The following is a 27709-nucleotide window of genomic DNA, read 5'->3' on the forward strand; positions in this document are numbered from 1 at the left end:
TTCACAAAATTAAAGTAAAATTCAAGTACTACTTGAATTTTGTAAAATACAATATTAACTCTCAAAGTTTGTTAAAGAAAAGAAAAAATATTATATAAAATAACTATTTATTTTTGGTATATGGAGGTTACTCGTCCATCAGATTTAAAATCTGGTGGTTGTGGGTGTAATCGAATTTATAATACGAAAGTATTTATCTTTGTTACTGGGGGTCACGGATGCTTACAGCCATGTGATTTCGAATTCGACAGCTTGAATTGTTTTAAAAAATTCAAGATTTGTTTTTTTTTTTTTGAAGTTTTGACCTAGTGAATGACACTCCCTCTCTCTTCAAAAGCCCTACATTCACAGGTTTTTCTCGCTCCTCTCTCTTCCATCTGACTCGTTAATGCCTTCGAGCCTGTACGGGCTTTGAGCCTCTTTCAAGCATTTAGAATCGATTAATATCGGGAAAAAACATGCGCAGTTCATGGAGTATTTTGTGAAATAAGGCAGAGTCTCAAAGGGGATCTCTGGTTAATGTCTTCTCATCCATGGCTATTCGCTTTCTCTGAAATCTTCTCTGTTCCCAATGTTTCTGAGGTATGAATCTTGTCGTGGTTGATTGGGTTTAGAGAGAGCTTAGCGGGAACGGAGAGAGATGTTGTAATGGTTAATGGGCTAAAGGAAAAAACACTGCGTTTTTGGGTTTTTCCTCTTCAGTAAAATAAAGGAATGACATTGAAGTCTTAATGTGTGAATGCTTTATTTTTCTCCGTTGTCGTTCCACTCCCATTCTATTTTCTTATGTGTTTTTTATTTTTTGCATTTTTTATAAGAACTTTTAGTTAGATACTCTATTCCGACACTTTTGTGTTTTGAACAGCTCTGAAAACAGGGTTGAGCTTGGATATATTCATTCAAAATGTTTGGATTTGTTTGAGCACTAGTGTGTTTTCTGCTCACAATGTGCTCGAACAAATGATATAAAGAGATAGTCAAACAGGTACGAAAAAATATATGTCAAGATACTATATAATCCAAAGACCAGCAATGCATATTTTCAAAATTTCAAATATCTGAATATTGAAATCCTGAGATGTGCCTCGTTTTGATTGTTTAAGACAGTCCTTAATGCCCCTTTTCATGTAACAAGCACTTGTAACAGAACTTGGCAGTTTTGAGAAGCCTTTTTTATCTCGGATCAAATTCCCCCTTCAAGTTTAAAAGAAGATAACAAGAAAATGGAGGCATTGGGGTGGTGGCTGATGCTTGTTGGCGCTCTTCGCTTAGCCTCTGTTTGGTTCGGCTTCTTTAACTTATGGGCTCTTACGCGCGGTGTCTACTCTCTCTCCTCAAGTATCTTTCTTCTTCTTATTTACTCCTTTTTTTTTTATTGTTCTCTCACATTGTTATTTTCATTACGTTTCTCAAAAATATATCCATCAGGTGCTGCCCATTTCCACACCACTCTCTGTTTTTGAGTCATGTTTCTATAAATGTTGATTTTGTTTGTCTAATCAGTGGTTCATTGATTTTATTTTTATTTTTTATTATCAATTGCTTTGTTATTGACGTTCTTTTTTCTTTGATCTTTACATCAATGCGTTACTTATTATGTAGCTTTTTTTTCTTTTTCTCTTCATGCATTTGGGATTATTCTGCTTTGCCTTTTGGGTTGAAGCGCTGCTTATTGATGATGATGCATAGTCAAATCTTCGTGATTAGATTGAGAGAGGTTGCTTTTTTTGACATGGATTCGTTGGTTTTTTGTTCTTTCTAGAATCAATGATGGAATTTTATGACTACATCTGCGACATCTAAGCTTTTAATATTACCTTGGATTCATTTCTCATTTGTTTTTCGAATAGCAATGTTACTTCTGACTTCATGAGATAGACTGCAATAAAGATTTCTATGAATTTGGGGGTCATCCATGTTTTAAGCTGGGTTTAGTTTTTCTTCCTTGATGATGGTTTCTCTGGGCTTGAAGCCAATATGTGATTTGGTAGGTTGGGGCTTGGTAGTGATGTCCTTGAAGGTTATAATGGAACGAGTGTGATATTTTTTGTTTGGTGGGGGCTTACTTTTGCTTACTTAGTATGATGGAAGTTTGGATTAGATGGAAATATTTGACTATACTAATTTTTTTTTTTTTGGTAAAATATGTGACTTCATTATTCATTGCTGGAAATGTTTAATGGCCTCTATAGAATGTGGGTCTAATTGGTTTTTGGGCCATATGGTATTTGTTAGGAGGGTTCAGATTGATTGCTAGGCATGTTGGGTGTTTATGCTTGATGGAAAATGTAACTTTAATATATCATTTCTAGCACTGGTTAATGGCTTTTATGGAGTGTGGGGCTAATTGGTTTCTGGGTCAATTGGTTTTGCTTGGTGGGTTTACATTTGATTCCTACGCATGGTGGGTGTTTATGTGAGTTGACTTTGTCAATCGAAATGATGTTGTTTTGGTAATAATGTTGTTGAAGGCTCTTAGGGAGTGTTTCTCTGATTTGTTTTCTTTGGCGGGTTTAGGTTTTATTATAAAGTATCTTGGGTTCTTGACTGGAGGGAAATATGTGAGTTTAAAGTATTGTGACTGATATAGTTAAAGGTTCCTATGGAGTGTGCAATCAAATTGTTGTTTAATGGGCTTTGGTTCTGTTAAAGGTTCCTAGGTAAATGATTGAATGTAAGACCATTTATTTCTCTGGGAAGGCTCAGGTTTGATTCCAAAGTTTGTTGGGTGTTTGGACATGATGGGGTGTGGAGATACATGATTCTACTAAATGATTGTTATTGATATTATTGTTGAGGATTGTATACCGAGTAACCAACTCTTTGAAATAGATAGTGGGGCCTAAGATTTGGGAGAGTATTCTCTCAAAAAAAAGACTTGGTAGAGTCTTGTTTGATGGGTTAGAATTGGCGTTCTAAGCATTTGAGCTCCAGCTATAGCCATCCTTTTTGGACATGTTTGGATGGACCACGAAATGGGAGTTCCTCCATTTTCAAAGATGCTGGTGTAGGAACTCATTGGCAACATGTTTGTTCCCCTCCCATTTTGAAGCTTGGCTGAAAACTGCTTGGAAGTTGACTAAATAAAAATAGGCTTGATGATACCAAAAAAAACAAAGAAAGAAAGAAAGAAAAAGAAAAAAGTAGCCTTGGGGACAAAATAACGTGTTTTGCCCATATTCTTGAATGTGGATATGAGTACATCTATGGGGTTGGTCGTCCTCGGTTTTCTTTATATTGCATTTTATTGCGCGGATAGTGGTTGGATCTGATTGGTAATTCCAAGGTTTCTCCCAATGGATTTAGTTGTGATGGAAACTACTAATTTTTTGAGTTTTTGGGGAGTTCCCCGGTAACTATAATGACAGCGATCCTCTTAGTGTGGACTATGTGCACGATGGATATGGCACCTCGGTTTCTGTGCTCCTATACTTGAAAGTGACCGCCTCTTTAGTATATTAAGAGAGCATTTATTGGTTTCAGATTGAGATATAATAGGTGGGATGCTTTTCCATTTTTCTCTTACATTTATAATTTGGCTTTTGGGCCTGAAGCATATTTAAAAATTGGAGTTTCCCAGTCATTGATGTGCATAATCAGTTAAGAAAAAAGTCTCAAATTTTATGAAGCCATATTTCATTAATTTGTGCAATTATGAAAAGTTCATGTCTGATATAATTGCTCAAGTTGCAAGAGTTCAGTTGTTCTTTGAAGACAGTATGAATATAAAAGAAGGTAGTAACATAGGAGATGTACTATCTCTTAATACTTCATCTAGAGGTGTAAATGGAGTGCTTATGAAATATGAACAAGTAGCTTCCTTTGTACCATTGGAGTTAGTCTTTGGGCAATGGTTTCCTTAAATAGCTAGCAATTGATAATTAGGCTTGACATTACAAGATTACATTATGCAAAATTAACCAATCAATGAATCAAAGTAATATTAATATATTTAGCACTAATAGAGAACACTAGGTTGCGGCCAGGTATGTGGTTCTGAAATTGTGTTATTATCATAGTATAAGAGAATAGGCCCCTCAAGGGGAGCATTAAGATCCCTAAAGAGAAAATGTCTTTGTATCTTCTGCAACATTTGAAGCAATTCTGTGTTTCTTACTATAAGAATCTTTTGCCACCTAGAAGAGGACAAATTCCTGGCATTAGACTGTCAATTGTCAGGGATTCCTGCCCAATCATTCTACGAAAAGGCCATAAAATCAATGGAATTTGATAGAGTAGCCATATTGTCATTTCTATTGCGGTTTTCTGCAAAAAGATTATTACTGCCCCTTTGTTTTTATGAGTGAAAGAATCTGTTCTCACATTGTCAAATGTGTTTGGTAGCTTCTTGGTAATTTTTAGGGCATTACATAATGGACTGCAAAGTAACAGCATAAGCATCAATAAAATAAATTTAAGAACATAAGCAATACATGGGTGCATGATTTTGAGATGCGTAAAACGCTATGATTGCTGCTATTGTTCGTGGATTTCAAGAGGGTATACCTTATTACATGAGGAACTTATATGATGCTAACTGGCATATTGGTTTAGGATTGAAAGTATATGAAACTTCTAATCTGAGGAAAGAGCAAAGGGCTGGGGTTTCAATTCTTTCATTTCAAAGTAAATGTTAAGAACTTTTTATCAAAAAAAAAAATGTAAATGTTAAGAACTTACAATAGGAGCCAATGTTTTAAAAACCGCAGATCCGGATAGGGAATTAGTGATCTGGAATAGGAATCGGTGGGGACCAACCCGGTTCCTAGTCAGTACCAGGAATCGGTTTGATTTTGATAGACCCTACCATTTTGTCAGAGACCTAGGCAAGTCCTTCATGGATCCCGGCAATCCGGTTCGTCCAAATTGCCCAGTTCGCCCCCATCTTAATTTGTTATTATTTTTAAATTTTTAAAATTTCCAAACTTAAAATTTACTATTTAAATTATTTTGAGACTGATTCCCATGCCGAGAATCGGTAAGATCTTGATCAGTCCAATGGGTAATCGATCTGGCCTCCCGATTTGGGTTTAAAACATTGGTAGGAACTGCTTTTGGCTTCATCTACTGTAAAATATCATCCATATACATCGAAATACCCAAACAGTCAAGGAATACTTGACTGACATGGAGCTATGTGCTCAGTATTGCTTAAATTTAATTGCTAGAACAGGCAACTTTCTGCTTTCAAACCAAGCCCAGGAGGTTTGTTTCATTATACATAGCCCAAGAGAAATATATGCCAGAGAAACTACGTAGTTGTTTATTCGGGAAAAAGTATGTGATAGTTTTTCCCATTAGACAACTACTCTCTATAAGGGGACTCGAATCGCTTATCTTTTGAAATAGAACTGAGAATGGTAGAATACAACATGGTTATTGCATTCTTATCTGTATGTCTGGATTTCCTAACTGTAGGTGCCAAGAGGAGCTACTTGCCTTATCAGGTGATAACTTGTTCTTGATACGTGCTTCAAATGTGGAAATCTGGTAGTTGTGGAGAACACATGCATTCCTGTCTTCCATTAGTTGTGTACTGCCTTGTTTTTAGGTCCTTCACAAAAAGGTCCCTTAGTGCAAGCTCAGACTCAGGAAAATAGTCAACTTGCTAGAATTCTTGATGCTTTGACCAAATTAATTGTTTGACATCTGAGTAGGCGTATACATACAAGATAATTTCTTTTTTTATAAGGATATATGAGGTATCATTAATTACACAACATAATAAATAGGCATGTCCAACCATCCGTAGTATATGTTATGCAATGCACATGGAAAGGTGCAATAGAAGTAAAGATGCTTGCATTAGTGGCCTAAATAACTGTCTACTTACAAGGATGTCAGAGGAAGCAATATACATTGAACTGAATTCTAGATAGAGTTTTACAGCTTGACAATTATGATTTCATTTGGTTTTAGCTCTAGAGAGGAGCTTGCTTAATCACTTACTCTCAATAACAAGTGGTAATTCTTCCTGAATGGCTTGATAAGGAATGCTCAAAATACAAGCCATATGGTATTTCTTCAAGATGTATATGTTGTTTTTGGCAGAAATGTAGTATAGAATTTTTTGATAGTTTCTATAATTAGCTGGATACCTAGACAGTTTTTGTTGTTTGATGCTGGTTTATATTGATGTTCAAATGTATATTTTTTTGGATAGGACAAATGGATCTTCTTATTGCAAATTAAGGTCACCAATTAGGGTTGCTTGCTCTTTTATTGTAGTAACAATGTTAGTTAATATGGCATTTTCTGATTACCTTTGTTTTTCAATACAGTGACTGAAGTTCATGGAAGGACATTTGGAGTGTGGACGCTTTTGACGTGCACTCTCTGCTTTCTCTGTGCATTCAACCTTGACAATAGGCCCCTTTACACTGCCACTTTTCTTTCATTCGTCTATGCGCTGGGTCACTTCCTGAGTGAATACTTTATATACCATACAATGGCTATCACTAATTTGACCACTGTTAGCTTCTTTGCTGGTATCTTTCTTCCCTTTCTAGATTTAAATATTTATTGTTGATCACACTATATATTTGCATCCCTTATAAGATTCCAGTTCAAAAAATAATCTTGGATTCCAATCAGAATGGGATTTGATTAGATTCCTTCAGACTTGATTGATTTGGAGATTTTCTGCATGGAACCGACTGAGGTGGAAGTGGATGTGCTATTACATGAAAATTAGAACTTGTATTTTTGTATTTTTCTCTAGTTTGAGGGCCCATTTGTGCTAGAATTTGATGCCCAGGTAGCCTAGTAGTTGAACATGCTTTGATGGATACACCAGATATTTGTGAGACCTTTTCAAACGGCTGAAATCACAGTTGTTTAGGCTATTGTTGCAGCTGCCCTCCAGATAGGGAGGTAGAGTGGAAGGGATAAAAGGAAGCTACAACCCTTTCCTTTTTTTCGAGGATAAATACAATACACAATTTAACAAGTGGTGCACCATAACTAGATAACCCTTGACACTATGTTTAGTTCAGATGGAGCTATCAAACTTGCATGCTAAGAATTGATTCCGCAATGCCACTCGAGAATTCTTTGTTTGCTTCGTTTTATTTTTATGCAAATTGTTTCATTGACATGTGCTTGGACTGTTTCGCTAAATGAGTCAATTTTTGTGTGTTAACATTAATTGTTTCTTAATCAGGTACATCAATTATTTGGATGCTTACGCAGTGGGGTAGTTTTCAACATCATAGGATCTTGAAGCAAGATTGAGTTTCCTGCTTTCTGCTGGTATGCATTTATTTCTGCTGGCATATTGTGTTACTGATTATACAAGCTTCCTCTCTGGGCTGAACCGATATTTCCTGAGCAATCAATTGACTTTCAAGAGAAACTTATTAATAGGATTAGTAGAAATGTTCATTGTCAATCGTTTCAAGCAGTATTGAACCTACCAGTCCAGATCAAGAATCAACAATAAATGTGTAAATGTTTTTAAATAAGTAATTATCTTGTTATTGTCATGTTATTCAATAGAATGTATAATATTTATTAAATTAGAATGTATAAAAATTTAAATACAAATATTTATTTTTGTAATTGGTATGTCCATATATTATTTAACATAAAATGTATAATCACTATATTTATTATATTTACTAAAATATAATGAATATAGTGTATTAAAGTATTTATTATATTTATTAAGGGGATCGTCTTCAAAGAGACCATTTATCTTTTGTATATGGAGGTAACAATCATTCCCCCTCATTAGATGTCAAATTGGATCGCCTGGCGTGAGTCACGAATTCCGAGAATTTTTTTTTGGAACTTTGTGTTTATTCAATGACATTCTTACAACCACCCATTTTGAAATTTAAGGGACAAAAATGATTGTGACCTCCATGTATAAAAGATAAGTGGTGGTCTCTTTGTAGACAATTTTTTTTATAAATGAATAATGTATTGAGATATTTATTATATCTATTAAGATAGAATGTTCAAATAGTCTTGGGATTTCAGGCAAGGAGAGCGGTTGATACGTTCCTCAATTGCTGGAGTGGGCATAGCCAGCCGGATACTAACATGCCTGAAGCCCCATACTCGTATGTCAATCGGCTCAATGATTTGTCTCAACAATTTAACCAGTGGAAGCAGTGTGATAATGAGGAAGAGCAATGTTGTCTTTTGTTTGATATTATGTTCCATTTTGGACGATGTATTCATATTGATGATAATTGTGTGTACAATTTTTACTGTAAAATGAATGTAATGGTCCACGTATTTCTGTAAAATAATGAATATTCATTATGCAATACCCCCATTCTTTTGGAAACCCCAAAAATATTTATAACAAATTTTTAGAAACTTTTTGAAGGCCAGATCGTCCCAAACAGGCCTATCCACCGATTTGGATCGTCGATCTGCCAATTTGGACCGCTTCCTTGGACAACCGATTTACTCGGCTGATCCAGGCTTTTAAACACTGGTTTCAAGTACGTAATTCTAGACAAGGCATTTAAATTACCCTCATGTTTTACTATTCTTTTATGTGCAGCTGCCACTGCACTACTGCTATCTTAATCAAGTATGTGGTAAACATAAAAGAGACTGTAACAGATTAACAGAAGGCTTGACTTTCAGATTTAACTCTCTCAAGATCTTATAGATGAATGTTTGCTTGTTTCAGGCTCTATTCTAAGTTATCATGTCATCAGTGATGCAACTTCCTCTCTTGATGTCCAGATTATGTATCATGGTGTTCCTTTTGTTATTGTTTTCTTTTTTGTGCTAGTTTAAGAAAGGTTGTATAATACAATGGACCTTAATTGCGCATTGTTATCTGAATTGTTACTGGCAGGGTAACCGTATTGAGATTTCCTTAGGGTCCCAAGTATATGTGATTCCAATTTTCAAGCTCAATGATTCCATATATACGACTTTGAATGAAATAACTCAGCTTATGATACACGTATGTACTTAAAACCTACTTTTGCAAATGAGACATTTGACAAGAGGATTTCTGGAATTTTAAGAGCCTAACCTCAATGTTTGCAGGAATGCAGTAGTCTTGAGCCTTCAGCCATAGATCTCCTGGGGTTTCTTAGATTGCTCTCGGTTTCCTGCAGCTTTCTTTTAGTAGATTAGCCTCAACAATAGATTAATCTAACATGGATCAGCTAGATTGGTCTATAGTAGAAATTGCATTTGGTTGACATGTCATAACTAACATTTAAATGAATTTGGGTTGGCGAGTTGTGGGTTTTGTTTGGTTGGACTAATTAAATATACATGATAGTATTTTGGGAAATTTATGTCGGGACTGGGAAGGATGCTACATTATTCATATTTTGGGGTATATTACTGTGAAGTCCATTTTTTCTAGTTTTTTCTGTTCCTATTTTACCCCGTTGGAACCCTAAACACAGGAGAAAAAAGAAAAAAGTTATTTGGAATGAAAGCCATCATTTTGGCCCCAAATTGTGCTTTAATTAATTTTATTTCCCTTGGTCTGTTGTTGGTATATTTTGTGGTGTTGTTTTAAGTATCCTACAAAAATGTTATCAAGCCTAATAAATTGAAATGTACTTTTAACTTTATCTTCAAATAATTTACAGAAACAGTCGAAGTCACCAGAGCATCGAAATTAGGCCTTATTCAATCACTTTTCCCCCTCTCAACATCCCACCAAACACACTCCGATGGTCCCTCTCAAACACACACACACACTTTCACTCTCTCTCTCTCTCTCTCTCAGCAGTCTGGCCGGCCAACACCAGCTTGTCCAAGGGTTAGCCTTTGCACACCCATCAAAGTTAAGTTTCGTTCAGGCCTGGAAGGGTATTTTCCATGCACTTGGCTTCGAGGCTTTTAGGTTTCGAGAAAGGCTGCATTTTTTAGATCAAGAAGCAAGTGTTCTCTGGCTGCCCTTGAATTCATATATGTTCTGACCACTTTCCAACTCACTATTGTAGTTCACACGATTAGTAGCACTTAAATCTTAGATATTTTTTTGCAAAAGTTCTTTATTTCTCTCCTTCCCTCTCTCTCTCTATTTCTCTTGGCAGCCCCACTTTCCTCCCTCTAACGTACATAGAGATGTGCATTTGGAATGAGAGAAAATGGGGAATCGATAGACAGTTTATTTTTGTGCCTTTTGGGAATTGAGCTTGGGCTTAAGTGGTTAATGGTTCACTTCACAAACATTACATCTTAAATTTAATTCCTTGGGTTGAACGGCCAAAAAGAAAGAAAGAAAAAAAAAAAAGAGTCTATTATATCAATTAATAATATTTGTCAACAGTAATTAACATGATGATAATCAATAATATCATCAATCATTTTCATTCTATTAATTATAATTCATAGCTATTATAATATTCCTAACTAAAATAATTATTAAAAATATCAAGAATATAATCGCAATATTTTACTAAACATTGTACTTATTACACAATTAATTGTAATTTTAGAATGTATTTTTATTAATGTGAACGTATATTAATAATGTATTTTTGGTCGACATTAGAAATGTGATGAGTATGTTTATATGAATAATAATAATAATAATTATACTTTGATAATTGTGAAAGTATGTTATTACATATAATATTATATAATATAGTAATAATATATACTATATATAATATAAGTATATAGTAATATTATGTATTACATATAATATGTAATCAATATATACTATTAATATAAATTATACCAATAAAATAAATATATAATATAATATAACATAATATTATAATATAATATAGTAATACTGTATTATAATATATCATATTGATAATATTAATACTATTTATTTTTATTTTTCACAGTGAATAGTGATCAACAAAAAAAATTCTGAAATAGGAACTTAATCTTTTACTTTTTAACAAAGGAATGAGAATTTTTGTTGAACAATTAGTTTTTGAACTTTTCATGAAAAGTGTGAAGTAAACACAATTTTTTTAAAATTTGAAAGAATACTTTATGAAAGAATGCTTTAAGAAACACAAGCACGTCCAAAGAGAGAGAGAGAGGAAATGTTAGTTTTAAATATGAAAAGAGGGATAAAAAAAAGATCATTTTAAAAAAATTTGCATGTATATCTAGTATTATTTTCTAATGAAAAATCATTTTTTAAAAAATTAGAATGCATATCTAATAAAAAGAAAAAGACAATAGAAAAATAAAATTGATATGCGAATTCAATCTCTTAGATATCTATTTATATCTCTCATTCTCTCTCCCCTACTCTGTTAGATATCTAGTTATATATATATATATATATATATATATATATATATATATATATATATATATCATTATCTCTTTATTTCATATACTCAAACGCGGGTCCACTTCGGCACATGTCGCCACACTTTTTCTCCCAACAACCACACGCCTCCACCTCCACCTCCACCTCATCCTTGGCTTCATCCGACGGCTTCCCTCGCACCCATTCCTAATTTCACGGTGCACCAAATCTCACGATAAACGAGTGTCTCCTAAAATCAAGTAATTTCAATCCCAGCACTTCATTTTCAACAAGAACCCCCCACTTATAGACACCACTTTGCATTGCCATTAGAGAAAGCTTAGCATTGTCATTAGTGAGTGAGTGCAAGCTTTTAGTGAAAGAAACCATTGACTTTTAAATTACCCTATCGATAAGGAATGGACTATTTGTTGTGATAGTCATTGTACAAGAATTTTGATTTAGTGCAAGTTAAATTGGGTTAAAACATAAATGTTTAGTTGAGTAACCTAAAAGAAAGTGAATGGTTTTTTAGTTATTGGAATTTGGGATCGTGGTGCATTCGGTGGTGATAGGACTGGGGATGGGAGCTTCACAAAATCCATGCACCATCAGGTCTCTGGTGGCTGCTCTTTGCTTCCATCAACTCTTCGAAGGAATGGGTCTTGGTGGCTCCATACTTCAGGTTTCTCTCTCTCCTTCTCCTTCTCATTCTCCCCCCACAATTTTCTGAAACTAAACAATAATTTATCCCCCACAATTTTATGAAACTAAACAATAATTTATCCCCCGCAATTTTATGAAACTAAACAATAATTTTTGTATATTTATCCTCAATTCACCTCAAAAAGATGAATTAAAGGGGATATTCTAACAAAGCACACAGATCAGACACATAATATGGATACATGTTTATTCATCTACAACGTAGACATGTATTTATTTTTGTCTTATGGATGTATGTATGTATGTACGCATGTATAGTTACATTTTAGTTGCATTGCTTGCTAGCCGCATGCACAAGTATCTGCATGTGTAATCATCTATAACACACATATGTATATATATGTGTATGCATAATCTAATTTGGTTAGAAATCTGATATGATTGCAGGCAGAGTATGCAACCACAATGAAGGCGATCATGGTGTTCTTTTTTGCAGTGACAACCCCCTTTGGAATAGCATCAGGGATCGGATTATCAAATGTGTATAGTGAGAGTAGCCCTACAGTTCTCATTGTGGTCGGCATTTTAAATGCGGCTTTGGCTGGGCTTCTTAATTACATGGCTTTGGTGGATCTCTTGGCTTCAGATTTCATGGGACCAAGGTTTCAAAGCAATCCTAAGCTCCAAGGTTTCGCTTATGTTGCAGTTTTACTAGGAGCGGGTGGAATGTCTCTCCTGGCTAAATGGGCCTAACCATATTTATGCAATCTGCACATCAATTCCATAGTTGATTTAGCAGTGTATTTCATTTTCATTGCAATTGATGCATTATTTCATTGCAATTGATGCATTATTTCATTGCAATTGATGCATTAGAGAAAAGGAAAAATAAATTGACAATAGAACTCCACAAGTTTTAAATAAATTTTATGAAACCTCTTGTAACTTAATGGTTTATGAGATTATTTCCTCCTTGTTTTTCTCTGGGGTAATTAGGTCATTACATTTTTTTTTTGCATTAGATTTTTTTTTTTTTTTTTTTTTTTTACTATTCTGCTGTGTGTGCATACAATTGTAAAGTGTTGGACTCTGGCCGATTTTGAGTTACTCAGACTTGACCGAGGTGAGTTCCAGTGAACAACTCCCAAGGTTGAAAACATTAAAAAGACAATTTTTGCTGAAAATCACTATAATACCTTTGAAAAATAAATTGTTATACGATTATTATTGTTTTTATGATGATTTGGGTACTTTCTTATTACATGATCAATTTTTTTTTTTCTTTTTGTTAAATTTTTTTGAATTATTTTAATGTATAAATCAAAAATTTCAATAATCCATCTTTTGTATATTTCTTTTTCATATTTTATAGTTTCTAAATGATATCTATAACTAGTTTTGGTTCCTTGTGATTTTTAATTATTATAGTAGTTTTTTGATATACATTTTTATTGAGTTTATGGGTTTATTTTGCCCTTGTTTACCTGAGCTGAATTTTAAAACATTATAAAAAAAACCAAGCGTTCTTTTAGCCATTCACTCCTTAATAGAACCCATTTCATACTTTCAAGAGGTTAAATTTTCAACATTGTAAGCCTTTTTTACAACCAAAAAAAATTGTTCAATTTTCTTAATAAAAGCTCTTTTGGACAATCAATACATTCGTGATAGGAAACTTAGGGATTGCAAAAATGTATGAACTTGTCAATTTGACTTATCTTTTTCGTTTTACGATTTATTTTCTAAAAAGGGCTTTTGCTGAAAATGTTTTTTTTTTTTTAATCTTTTTTTTTGTGATCTCATGTAGAGAAACTACCAGACAAATACAATATTTGAGATAGTAAATAAGAGTTGCCAAAATATTCTATTTATTTTAATAAAAAGTCAGGTCTGTTGGATTATCAAGGAGGCAATAGGAAGCAAAAATATATAAACTTGCTTATTTTACTTTTCTTCTTTTTTCTTACAATAAAGAGTCTCTAAATGACAATCACCCATTTTAACATACATAACAACGGTTCAAATGGAGGTTTGAGCCATTTTGGTGCAAAATAAAGGACTTAAGTGCCTAGATCAAGGATATTGGATCTTTATGAACCACTTGTGTTCAAATTAAGGTTCTCTTAAGATGTTAAAGCTTGTATAGATATCTAAGAGCTCACCTTCATATGGTTTGTGGTCCAACATTGAGTTGTTATAAATATGGTGCAAGAAGATCATAATCAACCTTAGCAACTTATGGTGATTGTGATCTCTTTACAAAAAGTAAATGATCTTATAATATATATTTTTTATATTAAAAAAAATAATTAGAACAACATTCTTATGGACGTATTTATTATTATTATTATTTTAACCAAAAATACCATGTGCCATTCTGGGAGACTTACGTGGCTCTTTTTTCATTAACTCATGTAACTTTCTAATTGTTGTCATGTTGTGGAGAAAAAGTTAAAAAAATAAACTGGTTGATTTTTAGTAAATAAGGAGTAAAAAAAAGAAAAGAAAAGAAAAAGAGAAAAAAAACACAACCAGCAACATGCAAAGCAATAAACAAGAAAAATAATAAGCAAAAAAAATAAAGCATGAAAGATATAATACAAAAAGAGTAGCAATATTTTATGTGGTTCTTCCCAAATTGTTACATTCACAGGCTTGACAAATTGAAATCTACTATATCGATGAAATAGAATACAAAAGGATTAAAATCACTCTCCTGACCGACATCACCTATAGTTTTTTGTTCTCTTTATTTCTGGCAATTATTACTTAACATACTAGATAGAGATGCGAAAGCAACAAAAAATAGATTTTCTCCACTAGATAGAGATGCAAGAGCAATAAAAAATCGTTTTTCTCTCTACAATTGAAATACCACCCAAAATTTGCATAAAAATCTTTTCTCTACAAAAAATAAACCTTTCTCTTAACATGAGGCACATGCAAACCATTTGTCTCAGTAGAAGCTCACTTCTCTCTTTGGATAAACCTCTATGTAGGAAGCCCTTGTGTCTATCCAGAGGGAAGTCCGCCTTCCATAAGGTGGCCAAATGGGGCATACATATTCCTTTCTCCCTTATGATATATATATATATATATATATAGTATTATGAATCTTATAGCAAATAGAAATCCTTATCCTATTAAAAAATATATTTATTTCATGTCTAATTTGGTTTCTTTAAAATAAGTGATTTCACATCTGCCAAAACAAAAGTCCCAATAAACATAGAAACTTATCGATATCAATATCAATACTAATAATATAAAATTTCACTTGAGAGGTGATGGATATCACCTTATCCAATAGTTTGTACTTAGGACCAAATCGAATAATTTTATCCTAATTTTTAAAATATTGAAATTCTCTGACCATAAAAGAACCTCCTTAGTTGTCTTCCCTATGAGACCTATGGTACAATTTGATCATGAGGACCCCCGTCTTCCTGCCCTTATAATTTGAGTTTTAGTCGGGAAGAGCCGCTTCTTGTCTTAATTGAGTGGTTATTTAATCATTTATTGTTTTATCCATTTGATCTTCAAAGGTCTTAATTGAATGGTTATTTAATCATTCTTGTTTTATCCATTTGACGTTCAAAGTCAACGTGTCCATATTTGCTCTTGGACCATTTTCTAGCCACGTACGGAAACACATTCCCTTTTTTACTTCTTGCATTCTCCTTCCATTGCATCAATGCTCTATGTAGATGTGTACTATGCTTGTTGAAAGTTATAAACCATATATTGAGTTTTTTATTTTGTATATTACAAGATATTAAAGTTTTTTATATTTAGTTTCTTGTTTTGTGGGATTACTATTGTAATGAGATTTCATTTCTAAAAGGCAAAAGTTGTAACTCTATATATCTCTGGTAAACCAGAGTAATTCCTATAAATAAGATACTGGTTTACCCTCAATATATTGAATTTCTTATCTTGTATATTACAAGATATTTAAGTTTCATATTTTGTGGGATTAATATTGTAATAAGATTTCTTTCCTAAAAGACAAGAGCTGTAACTCTATTTATCTCTGTTAAACCAATGTAATCCCTATGAATGAGATATTGGTTTACCCTCCGTAGATGTAGTAAACCAATATAATCGATGTAGTAAACCAATGTAATCCCTATGAATGAGATACTAGTTGACCCTCCGTGGATATACGCACCGTTGTCGAACCATGTATATGTCTTATTGATCTTTATTTCTCATCACTATTTCTTTTATTACAAATTCTACATGGCATCAAATCAAGACGATTGGTCACTAAACGATCTATTGCTAGTCGACAATAAGTTCCTCACATTAATCTTCTTCCGTTCTATGACGAGTCGTTCATTGTTTGAACGACAACTATGTTCAAATAAATTTTCCCTTGTTAGGCACCATATATTCTCCTTTTCTTGTTGCAACCATATTTCCTCTTGATGAGGGTTTTAACGAGAAGCACTATTATTGTTCCAAGCTTTTAATGGGGCCACTTATCAAAGCAACATATTTTTGCAAGCAGCGAAGGGATCTTCCCATATAATGCGGAGCAGTTTATAAAAACCACCGTGCTGTAGTTGGTTGAGGTTGAGGTTGAGGTGTTGGGTTTATGTGGCCTTTAAAGGCCTTATGAGTGTGTAATGAAAAATATTTATTATAGTGGAACATAAACTCAGTGGGAGTGTGGTCCCTCGAAGACCATACTAAGCAAATAATATTTGTGGATAACGGACTGTGCTTGACGATCTAGGCCAGTCGAAAAACCCAAGGTACATGGGCATAAAAAAAATAAAATAAACCAAGAAGGGTTTTTGGGTTAGCCCTTGATGAGGTCGAAGCTTATGCCTAGATGAGTGAGCCGAGGGACTGTGTGACTCTTGTGTGTGAAGGTAGACCTACAGAGACGGGGGCCAAAACCTCATCCATATTCCATTACACGGCATGCATATAGATATATCATTCAGGAAAGCTAGATATCCATATTTGGGTGAAGCATATGCATGTGCGAGAGATACCTTTATGCGCCATAGAGCTGTAGTCGCATCAGGTCGTGGTGACATTGACTTGTCTCTAGGGAAGGAACTGTAATCCACAGACTGGGATTACGACTCCTTGGCTCATCGACCAGACTTTGGTGACCCGCTAATGAGCCCCTGCTTGGACTATGGGTCATGGGAAACACTGGATCGGTTCGATAAACAAGTGTGATATATAGTCTACAGTTGAAGATGGAATACCCCGTGATCATTGATTGAATTCCTAAACCATGTGGATCTACTTCCCATCATATTAATTTAATTGTTTTGATTTATTATTAAATTATTTTAGATTTATTATTTGAATTTTTATAAGTCATTTGATATTTTATTTTTTATTTTTGGACTTATAAAAATGAAGTTATTAGTTTACAAAGTTACAATGTTTTAAAATTCATTTTGTTTAAATTTTAAAATATATATTAAAAAAAAAAATACATGGGGGCCCATAGTGCACATGAGCCCACCATGTGGGTATTATTAAGTGGGGCCCTACATACCATACATGGGTGGCACGCCCCACTCTTGGATACCTTATCTTTTTGCTTTGTCTTCAAGTTTGTTAAATATGGTAACTACATCTTGTAGCATGTGGTCAAATATTGATTAATAAATGTTGACCATATCTTATTTTGATTATTGAAGGAATATCTTGACTTGATGTTATTGAAATATTCTGATGGAAAATATGAGATGAAATATGCAATTTATGGTATGCACTATATCTTTAATGGATTTAATTTATTTAAATATATTGATGGGAAAATGATTTAAGGAAAAGGGGATAATGGTTCATGCACATTCCATAATGTTAATGACCCATCCATGGAATGGATGACTCAGATCTCTCACCCCACAAGTCACCTTGATTAACGGTCCATATTTAATCTCAAGAAAGACACACCTCTCTCTCCTATAAACTCTCTCTCTCTCTCTTCCCTAGGAGCCACGTCCCTCTCTCTCTACTCTCTTATTTTCTCTCTATACTAAACAAGACCCTATGGGGCACGCCCCAACATAAAGACTCTCTCTCTCTCTCATGATCTAATCTAAGGGTTGGAAAAATTAAGGTTTGAAGCTAATTATTTTGGAGTTAAGGTTTTGGAGAGATTTAAGGATGGTTAACTAGTTTGGTCGAAATTAGCTTTCTCTGTTCGAGATTAAAGTTATATCGCTGATCCCGCGCCATTGAATGTGGTGATTCGTTGAGGGGTGTAAAAAGCCCGGTTGAGGTAATCTCCGACATCTTTTTCTTTTAATTGTTTGTTCTTTTATTTTATATTCTCAAGCACAATATTAGGTTGTATGAATGGCATCAAGTAGTTGAGATTTTTTTTTATTGATTTGTTATTTAATTTTTGGAATTTCTATTGTTTGTAAAAAGACCATCTGTGAGTGATCTTGTTGCCAAAATTATAAGGGGTGATTATTATTTTTTTAAAAAAATATTGTATTTACCTAGCAAAAGATTACATAAGTCTTTCTTTCATTGGTATCAGAGCTAGTTTTACTTGATTGCCATTAGAAGTCTTTTCTTATTTTTGCTTGAGAATATAAAATAATGGCTGCTCGAACCTTCATCTTTGAAATCCTGAAAACTAAAAGGTTTGATGGGGCCAACTTTGCTTCATGGATAAGAAAAATCAAATTTGTGCTCTACGAAGAAAACTTGCATGAGGTACTCTTTGAGGATCGACCTCATCGTCGAACTGACGACTCATCACAAATAATCAAAGATGAGTACGCCAACTGGAAGAGGAGGAACTTGAGATGCAAGCACATTTTTTTATGTGCTATGGCTGACTCGTATGCTTCTGAGTACGAGTCAATCTATACTGCAAGAGAGATTTTTGATAAGCTTGAAAGAGAGTATGTCGAACCCCCTCTCATGAAGCAAACTAGGGCTATGAGAAGGTACAATGATTTAAAAATGGTAGAAGCTACCAAGTTTGTAGATCATGTGCACGTGTTTCTTGCGCTAGTAAGAGATTTGGAAGATACAGGCATGAAGCCCAATGAATCTATGCAAGTGATTCATTTAATGAATTATCTTCCTAATTCATGGGAGACTCTCATAACTTCCATCTCTGCTAGAAAAAAGGCACCAAAATTGGCGGAACTCACTACGACCATCAAATCTATATAATAAATGAGGAGTTCCAGGCAAACCCCAGGGGATGCTGTGCATATGGTAAAATCTCAACCATCTTTTAAATTTAAGAAAGGAAAAGGGAAGAAATACTTTTGAGAAGAAAATATATTTCAAAAGAAGAGATTTTAGAAATAAGGGAGCAAAGAGAGAGACTCGAACTTGTTTTATTTGCAAGAAGGTGAGCCACATAGCCAATAATTGTCGGTCCAACAAATCTGGTGGAACTAACAAGGAATTGGCATGCATGGTTTTCGAGTCCATGCTAGCTGATCTCAAGGAAGCTTCTTGGTGTCTTGACCCAGGGGCTACAGCTCATGTCACAAACACCAAGGAATGTTACTGTTCTTTCACTCCCATGGGGCAAGGACAACAACATATTTATAAGGGAGGAAATCAGAAGACTGATGTACTTGAAGTTGGAGATTTTGAGCTGAAACTAAAGAGTGTGAGCACCTTAATCCTAAAACAAGCACTTTATACTCCTGATATGAGGAAGTGCTTGGTTTCGGTTCTTAAGATGTCTATGGTTGGATTCATAACCACTTTCATTGTGGAAAAAGTGGTGGTCAAGAAGGGATGTGATCATGACTGGACGACTTATAGACAGGCTATTTACCATTAAAATAAAAGAGAACATTGCCTTTGTCTCGTCCCCTAGTGAATTAGATGCTACCATATGACATATGAGGTTAGGACACATTATTATCAAACGAATGGAAAGATTAAAAAGGGACGGGATTCTTCATAATTATACGGGAGATTTATCGAAAGTGTGCGAGTCTTGTGTTCAAGGGAAACTAATAAGAAAAAATACTACCAGGGTAAAAAGAGCTACTGGCGTAATGGAAATCACTCATAGTGACATATGTGGACCTATGAATGTGACCACCAAAAGTAGAAAAAGATATTTTATCTCTTTTATAGATGATCACTCGCGATATGACCATGTGTACCTTATTCATGCAAAATCAGAAGCCCTAGAAAAATTCAAAGAATATAAACCCCAAGTAGAAAATCAAACCAACCTGAAAATTAAAGTCTTTAGAACCAATAGAGGGAGGGAATATTCATCTAACCTTTTAAAAAATTGTGCATTGAAAATGAGATCATCCATCAGTGCACCGTGCCTTATACTCCTGAACAAAATGGTGTAGCTAAGAGAAAGAATAAGACCCTAGTGGAAATGGTAAGGAGTAGGATGGGGCATGCAAATCTCTCATTGGAGTTTTGGGGAGAAACCGTATTAACGACATGTTATATCCTTAATCAGACTCCAACAACTCCTCACAAAATTTTCACAAGTAGTACTCCTTCCCTTGAACACCTGAAAGTTTGGGGTTGCGCAGCCCATGTCCTTATTCCACATCAAATTAGAACCAAATTGTAACCCGAAACTGTCAAATCTATTTTCATTGGTTACCCAGATCATGGTAAGGGGCATCGATTCTACAATCTTGAAACTGGTACGGTTATTGTAAGCCACGATGCTCACTTCTTTGAGGAAGAATTCCTTGAAGCAAGGGTGAGTAGAAAACAAGCCAACTTTTATGAGGAGGCTAAAAACAAGGATGTAGTTCGAGACCCTGAACTTGAAATTTCTAAATCAACCCAACCTGTTTCTGAACTCCTTAAAAAAAGTGATATTTTACCTGAACCAAGACAAAGTAACCGAGTCAGTAGACCACCTCTTTACCTAGAATATTTCGTCTACCTTGGAGAACATTTTGATAAGGTTGGGGAAGATCCAGATTCAGAACCTAAAACTCACAGTGAAGCCTTGACCTGTTCTGAAAGGGAATACTGGGTAGAAGCCTTGAAAGATGAGTATGCTTCCATTAACCAAAACCATGTATGGGAATTAGTACCCCTACATGAAAAACGTAAGGCCATTAGTTGTAAGTGGATCTTCAAGAAAAAGTTGAACTCTGAAGGGAAAATAGAAAAATACAAAGCTAGGTTGGTTGCAAAGGGTTTCACCCAGACAGAAAGGATAGATTATGAGGAAACTTTTTCCCCTGTTGCCAAATTTCCATCCATCTGAATCCTTATAGCTATAGCAGCCCATTTTGACTTTGAGGTTCATCAAATGAATGTCAAAACAACCTTTCTAAATGGGGATTTAGAAGAAGAAATTTACATGACCCAACCTGAGGGATTTGAGGAGAAAGGGAAAGAAAACCTTGTATGCAAACTTAATAAATCCCTTTGTTGCCTGAAACAAACATCGCGACAGTGGTACATAAAATTTCAAGAGACTCTTGCTCTTGTAGGGTTCTCTACAAATAATAAGGATTATTACATATATCAAAAGGTCAATGGGAGTGATGTGGTCTTTATATCGTTATATGTGGATGATATGCCAACTGTTAGTAGCTCAATTGCCCTAGTAGTAGAGATAAAAAATTTCCTTGCACAACATTTCGATATGATGGATCTTGGAGAAGATTCATATGTGTTGGACATCAAAATAATAAGGAGCAGGAGAGAGAAGACTATCCAATTTTCTACTACAACACGTTGACTATTTGTGTCTCTAAAGAACCTTGGTTTCACAAGAATTACAAGCATTTCAGGCCATACTTCTATCACCTGAGAAATAAGGTGAGATTGAAAGAGATCGAGGTCAACTACATATCTACATACTTGATGATTGCAGACCCTCTAATTAAGGGAGTTGTCCCTAATGTTTTTGTAAGACATGTGAGAGAGATGGGGATGAGAGAAAGTGAAGAAGAGGGAATGTAAGGCCAAGTGGGAGATGTCGGGTTTATGTGGCCTTTAAAGGCCTTATAAGTGTGTAATGAAAAATATTTACTATAATTGAACATAAACTCAATGGGAGTGTGGTCCCTCGAAGACCATACTAAACAAATGATATTTGCCGATAACAGACTGCGCTTGACAATCTAGGCCAGTCGGTTGGAAAACCCAAGGTACCTGGGCATCAAAAATATAAAATAAACCGAGAAGGGTTTTTGGATTAGCCTTTGATGAGGTCGGAGCTTATGCCTAGATGAGTGAGCCGAGGGACTGTATATAGATAGAGCGTTCTGGAAAGCTAGATATTCACTATGCATGTGCTAGAGATACCTCTATGCGCCGTAGAGTTGTGGTCGCATCAGGTCGTGGTGACCTTGACTTGTCTCTAGGGGAGGACTTGTAATCTACTGACTGGGATTGCGACTCCTTGACTATCAACCAGACTTTGGTTACCTGCTAATGAGCCCTTGCTTAGACTGTGGGTCATGGGAATCTCTCTCAACTCTCTTATTTCTCTCTCTACTCTCTCTCTCTCTCTCTCTTAAAAAGGACCCTAGGGGGCATGCCCCAACATAAAGACTCTCTCTCTCTCTCATGATCTAATCTAAGGGTTGAAAAAATTAGGATTTGAGCCTAATTATTTTGGAGTTAGGGTTTTGTAGATATTTAATAGTGGTTACCTAGTTTGGACAAAATTAGCTTTTTCGGTTCAAGATTGAAGCTAGACCGCTGATCTCGCGCCATTGGATGTGGTGACTCGGTGTGGGGTGTAAAAGGCCCGGTTGAAGTAATCTTCGACATCTTTTTCTTTTAATTGTTTATTCTTTTATTTTATTCTCAAGCACAATATTAGGTTGTATGAATGACATCAAGTAGTTGAGATTTATTTTATTGATGTGTTATTTAATTTTTGAAATTTCTATTGTTTGTAAAAAGACCATATGTGAGTGATCGTGTTGCCAAAATTAGAAGGGGTGATTATTATTATTATTATTATTATTTTTAAAAAATTGTATTTTCATGGAAAAAGATTTCATAGGTCTTTCTTTCATGAGGAATTGTTTTTCTTTTGCACACAGCAAAGGGTGCAATAGATTTTTGCATGCAGCAAAGAGAAACACCAAGACGATCCCTTTTGAAATTTTTTCACGGACACTCTACTCAAATCTTGCACGCAGCCACGATTCTTAGCACCCACAGACCGTTGGATGTATATTGGTGTCTTCTAGAGAGAAAAACAATAATGCTCTTTGGGATCTTCGATTGGTAGCGACATGTTTTATTATTTGTCGTCTTTTGCCTCTAATCAAGTTAGTTTTATGGTTCTCTTTATTTCTTCGTAATGGCTGATTTAGAAAATCACTCCAGTATGAAACTTATTATTGTTCCTTTGAATGAACTTAATTATCTTGTCTGGTTGGAAGTTGTTTCTCGTTATCTCTTTAGAAAATCTAAACATGGACACATAACTAGGAAGAAAATCATGAATCTTGCTTTCAAAACCTCTGAAAAAAGTGTTGAGAAATTTTTTCTGGTTGCTAATTGTGAGAAATATGAAACAAAAAGGCCTAAAATAGTCATGGTGGTAGAGACTCTAACAATTATCGTGATGGGGAAGGGATGCTCTCACAACTTCCTATAATACTTTTTCTTGGATAATAGACTCAGGGGCCACAGATCATATGACTGGTAATTTGCAGTGTCTATCTAACTTAAAAAATAATGAAAATATGAACCCTGTGTTTATTGTTGATAGTTCTTTGATTCCTGTCCATAGTGTTGGTACGAACAATTTCTTCTCCAAGTCACCAAACTCAGAAGTTATTTTTATGCCACCATTTTCTTCTAACTTGATGTCTATTAGTAAAATTACTTAGAGCATGAATTATTATATTTCTTTTTCTCCCAACTTTGTGACTTTCCAAGACTAAGCTACGGGGAGGAAGATTGGTGAAAGAAGACTATCCCATGGGCTATATTTATTCAAACATGAGAATAAGACTTTGGTTGCCAGTTAAGATAATTTCGATATTAAAAAATTATGGCATTGGAGATTTGGACACCCCTTAGATAAAGTTTGAAAATTTTTGATGCTCTCTCTATCTTTGTACTCTCATTTTGTGGAGTCTGTAAGTTTTAAAAACAAGCAAGACTTCATTTTCAGTCTTCTTTGCATATTTCAAAAGAACCCTTTTATTTGATACATTCTGATGTCTGGGGACCAGCCCCAGTTGATTCTTATACCAACTTTAAATATTTTTTTACTTTTATTGATAATTGTTCTCGTGCTATTTGGGTATATTTATTGAAATAAAAAACGTAAGTTTTCCCAATGTTCAAAGAATTTTTCAAACTGATTTTCACCCAATACAATGGGAAGATTAAAATTCTGTGGACTGATAATGACACAGAGTATGTGAACAAAGCTTTTTATGAGCATTTATTAAATCTTGATATTATACATCAAACATCGTGTGTTGGAACACCTCAATATAATGGAGTTGCTGAAAGGAAAAACAAACACCTTTTAGAAGCTACAATGTCTTTGATGTTTTAGATGCATGTTCTAAAAATTTATTGGTCTAAAGCTGTTTTAACTTCTTGCTATTTGATTAACAGACTTCCAAGCAAAATTCTTAAAGATAAATCTCCCCTTGAAATTTTGAAAAATAGAAAAATTGATTTATCTCAGTTACGAGTATTTGGATTTGTGTCTTATGTTCATGTGGCTGGGCACAATCGAGATAAACTTGATAAACGTTCCAGTAGATGTATCATTCTTGGATACTCCTCTACTCAAAAGGGATACAAATGTTATGATCCCATAACCAGAAAAATACATATTTCCAAATATGTTCAATTTGTTAAAACAAAGTCTTATTTCCATAACATATTGGAGAGTGGTTTGGAAAATTTGACTCAAGGGAAGTGTTCAAGAGGTCATTTGTCCTTGCCTGATATTAGCACTAGTGATATGTCCAACACTCCCTGAATAAGTCATGATGATCAATCCTAAGCTGAAGATACATCTGAAACTCACCAAATTGGTTTAGAAGAAAAAGATTCCGCCGTGGTTGTGGCCCCACTTGATCCCCCCTTACGCAGGTCTTCACATACCTCACAATCTTCATCTAGACTTCAAGATTTTTGTACTTACCATGTAGTTTCTGATCATGTTCAAAATTATATTACCTATGAAAATATCTCTTCTATTTCTAATAATTATGAGCCAACCAATTTTCAAAATGCTATTTCTCAACCTGTGCTGAGGAAGGCCATGAAAGAATAAGTTCAAGCACTTGACAAGAACCATACTTGGGATATTGTCAAGCTACTTAAAGGGAAGAAAGTAGTTGGATGTAGATGGGTTTATAAAATCAAATATAATAGTGATGGGCCAGTTGAGAGATATAAGGTCAAGTTAGTAGCCAAAGGATTTACTCAAACTTATGGAGTCGAATATAAAGAGACTTTTGCACTAGTTACCAAGATGGATATTGTTTGTATTCTTTTGTCTATCGCAGTTAATTGTGTGTGCTCTCTGCATCAGATGGATGTTAAAAATGCCTTCTTACATGGTGACCTTGAAGAAGAAGTCTACACGAGTCTTCCTCAAAGGCATTCTAAAGAAAATGAGAAACGTCTTATATGTAAATTAAAGAAGGCTTTGTATGGACTTGAACAATTACCTCGTGCATGGTATGCCAAAGTCAGTTAAGCTTTAATGAGTGTCGGGTTTCTTACAAGTTTTGTTGATTCTTCGATGTTTGTAAAAAATGGGACTTCAGGTACAACAATTGTACTCATTTATGTTGATAATATTATCGTTACAAGTGATGATAAAAAATAATCATATAACATTAAAATTATATTCATAAGAAATTTGACATCAAAGACCTTGGTCAGCTTAAGTATTTTCTTGGCATTGGAGTAGCACATTAACAAAAAAAAAGACTCTTCATTTGTCAAAGGAAATATGTATTAGATCTATTGAAAGAAACTGGGAAACTAGGAGTCAAACCCATTGACAATCATGTTGATATTAATTGCAAGCTTAATTTAACACATGAAAAACCTTTTGAAAATGTGAGCCGCTTTTAAAGACTTTTGGGCAGATTGATTTACTTGACTGTGATACGATCATAAATAATGTATGTGGTTAGTCTTGTGAGCTAATTTATGCATTCTCCGAGATCGTATCATATGGAAGCTGTCGTTAGGATTCTCAGATATCTTAAGTTGTCACCCGACAGAGGTGTTTGGTTGAAACCGAATGGTCACACTAATATTATTGGTTATTCTGATGTTGATTGGGGAGGTAGTCCAATTGACAAGAGGTCAACTACCGGCTATTGTACATTGGTCAGATGAAACTTAGTTACTTGGAAAAGCAATAAACAAAATTTAATTTTTTGATCCAGTGTAGAGGCTGAATACAGAGCTATGGCTTCAACTACAAGTGAATTGATGTAGCTAAAATACCTACTTCGAGATATGGGTTCCCAACGGTCAATCAAATGAAGATGTTATATGATAATCAACCATCTATGCATATAACCTCCAATCCAATTTTTCATGAAAGAACTAAACACATACTAGTTGATTGTCACTTTGTGAGAGAAAAGGTCCAGTAAAAAATTATTCGTACTCTTTATGTTCGAAGTGAAGACCAACTTGCAAACATGTTTATGAAAGTTATTGCAAAGACAAAGTTCTATCTGACACTATCCAAGTTGGGCTCCATTGATATCTATGTACCAACTTGATGGGGAGTGTTGAAAGTTATAAAAACCATATATTGAGTTTATTATCTTGTATATTGAGTGTCTTATTTTGTGGGATTATTATTGTAATGAGGTTTGTTTCCTAAAAGGCAAAAGTTGTAACTCTATATATCTTTGGTAAACTAGAGTAATCTCTATGAATAAGATACTGATTTACCCACCGTGGATGTAGGCACTATTGCCGAATAACGTATATATCTTATCGATATTTTTCTCTCATCACTATTTCTTTTATTGCAAATTCTACAATGCTCCCTCAGAAGCATAGTCTAGTTCTACTTCCTCAGTTAGGTGACCAATTTGGGAGGATTTTTTTAATATGAAATTTTGGTAACCACCTTAGAATTAGCAGATGACTATTCTCAAAAAAAAATAATTTAAAGTTGAGTTTTGTAACGCTTAGATCTAACCCTATAAAAATGGAGGGTTTCTATTCAATCTTTAGACATTACTTTTTTAAAGTGTTTAGATGGTGTAATTAGAATTTTTTTGTTTTGTTTTATTGAGGTTAGTTTATTTGTTAAAGCGGTTACATCCCGAAAATATGGGGTCCTCGGTGCAGTGTATCACGGGGGAGTGAGCGAACAATATACTCCCAAGGGAGTAGACAAACAATATACTCCGAAGGAAGTAGAGTACCTTTTGGTTTCAACATAACCTCTTTTTCTTTCTAGATGTATGGCATGTTGTGGTGGGACTACATTGTGGACTCGCTCATTAGGTAAATGATTCTCGAAGTATTGGATATAAAATGTTGCTATCCACTTTAAAATCGTAAGATGAGTATTTTTCCGAAGAGAGAGAGAGGGAGAGGAGCATGTTTTAGGCACATATAGAATATATTTAATTTATTTAGCGAGAGAGAGATTCCCTTTTTTTTTTTTTTTGAGACACATGAAATGCATATAAATTTTTTTTGGGTGAGGTTTGTATTAGGTTTCAACCTTATACTATTGAATTAGGGTGTGACTCAAAATTATGCAGAAAATATATTGTTGTCCCTAATTATAAGATTTAAAGTTCCATAAATGATGACAATCAGATAGATTTATAAACACTTGAAAATCTTAAAATTGGACAAGCCAGATAATACATTAGAATATGA

At 34.4% G+C, this 27709-nt stretch overlaps 3 protein-coding genes across 9 annotated transcripts in view; 2 read left to right on the top strand and 1 right to left on the bottom strand.

Moving 5' to 3' along the window:
- The window catches only part of LOC18443195 (organic cation/carnitine transporter 2), an 84177-nt gene that overhangs the window by 6740 nt on the left and 49728 nt on the right, over positions 1-27709 (bottom strand). The gene's annotated exons all lie outside the window — the stretch shown is intronic.
- ERG28 (ergosterol biosynthesis protein) lies at positions 361-8883 on the top strand. Of its 7 annotated transcripts, none has more exons than XM_088857706.1 (6): positions 361-582; positions 866-985; positions 1148-1338; positions 6282-6488; positions 7163-7251; positions 8651-8883. In XM_088857706.1, exons 3-5 carry the CDS (start codon positions 1224-1226, stop codon positions 7231-7233), a joined length of 393 nt encoding a protein of 130 aa, XP_088713832.1. In that variant the 5' UTR covers positions 361-582; positions 866-985; positions 1148-1223; the 3' UTR covers positions 7234-7251; positions 8651-8883. The 7 variants fall into 7 exon arrangements, with proteins under 7 accessions (XP_088713832.1, XP_088713829.1, XP_011626640.1 ...); XM_088857703.1 differs by lacking the exon at positions 8651-8883 and adding an exon at positions 7970-8255; XM_011628338.3 differs by lacking the exon at positions 8651-8883 and adding an exon at positions 7984-8255.
- LOC18431844 (fe(2+) transport protein 1) lies at positions 11757-12836 on the top strand. The gene is made up of 2 exons (XM_006841957.4): positions 11757-11900; positions 12329-12836. The coding sequence occupies exons 1-2, from the start codon at positions 11799-11801 to the stop codon at positions 12632-12634; spliced, it is 408 nt and encodes a 135-aa protein (XP_006842020.3). The 5' UTR covers positions 11757-11798; the 3' UTR covers positions 12635-12836.

Source organism: Amborella trichopoda, chromosome 2 (genome assembly GCF_054954075.1).
Source record: "Amborella trichopoda isolate Santa Cruz 75 chromosome 2, AtrichopodaSantaCruz75HAP2 v2.0, whole genome shotgun sequence".
Lineage (NCBI taxonomy): Eukaryota > Viridiplantae > Streptophyta > Magnoliopsida > Amborellales > Amborellaceae > Amborella > Amborella trichopoda.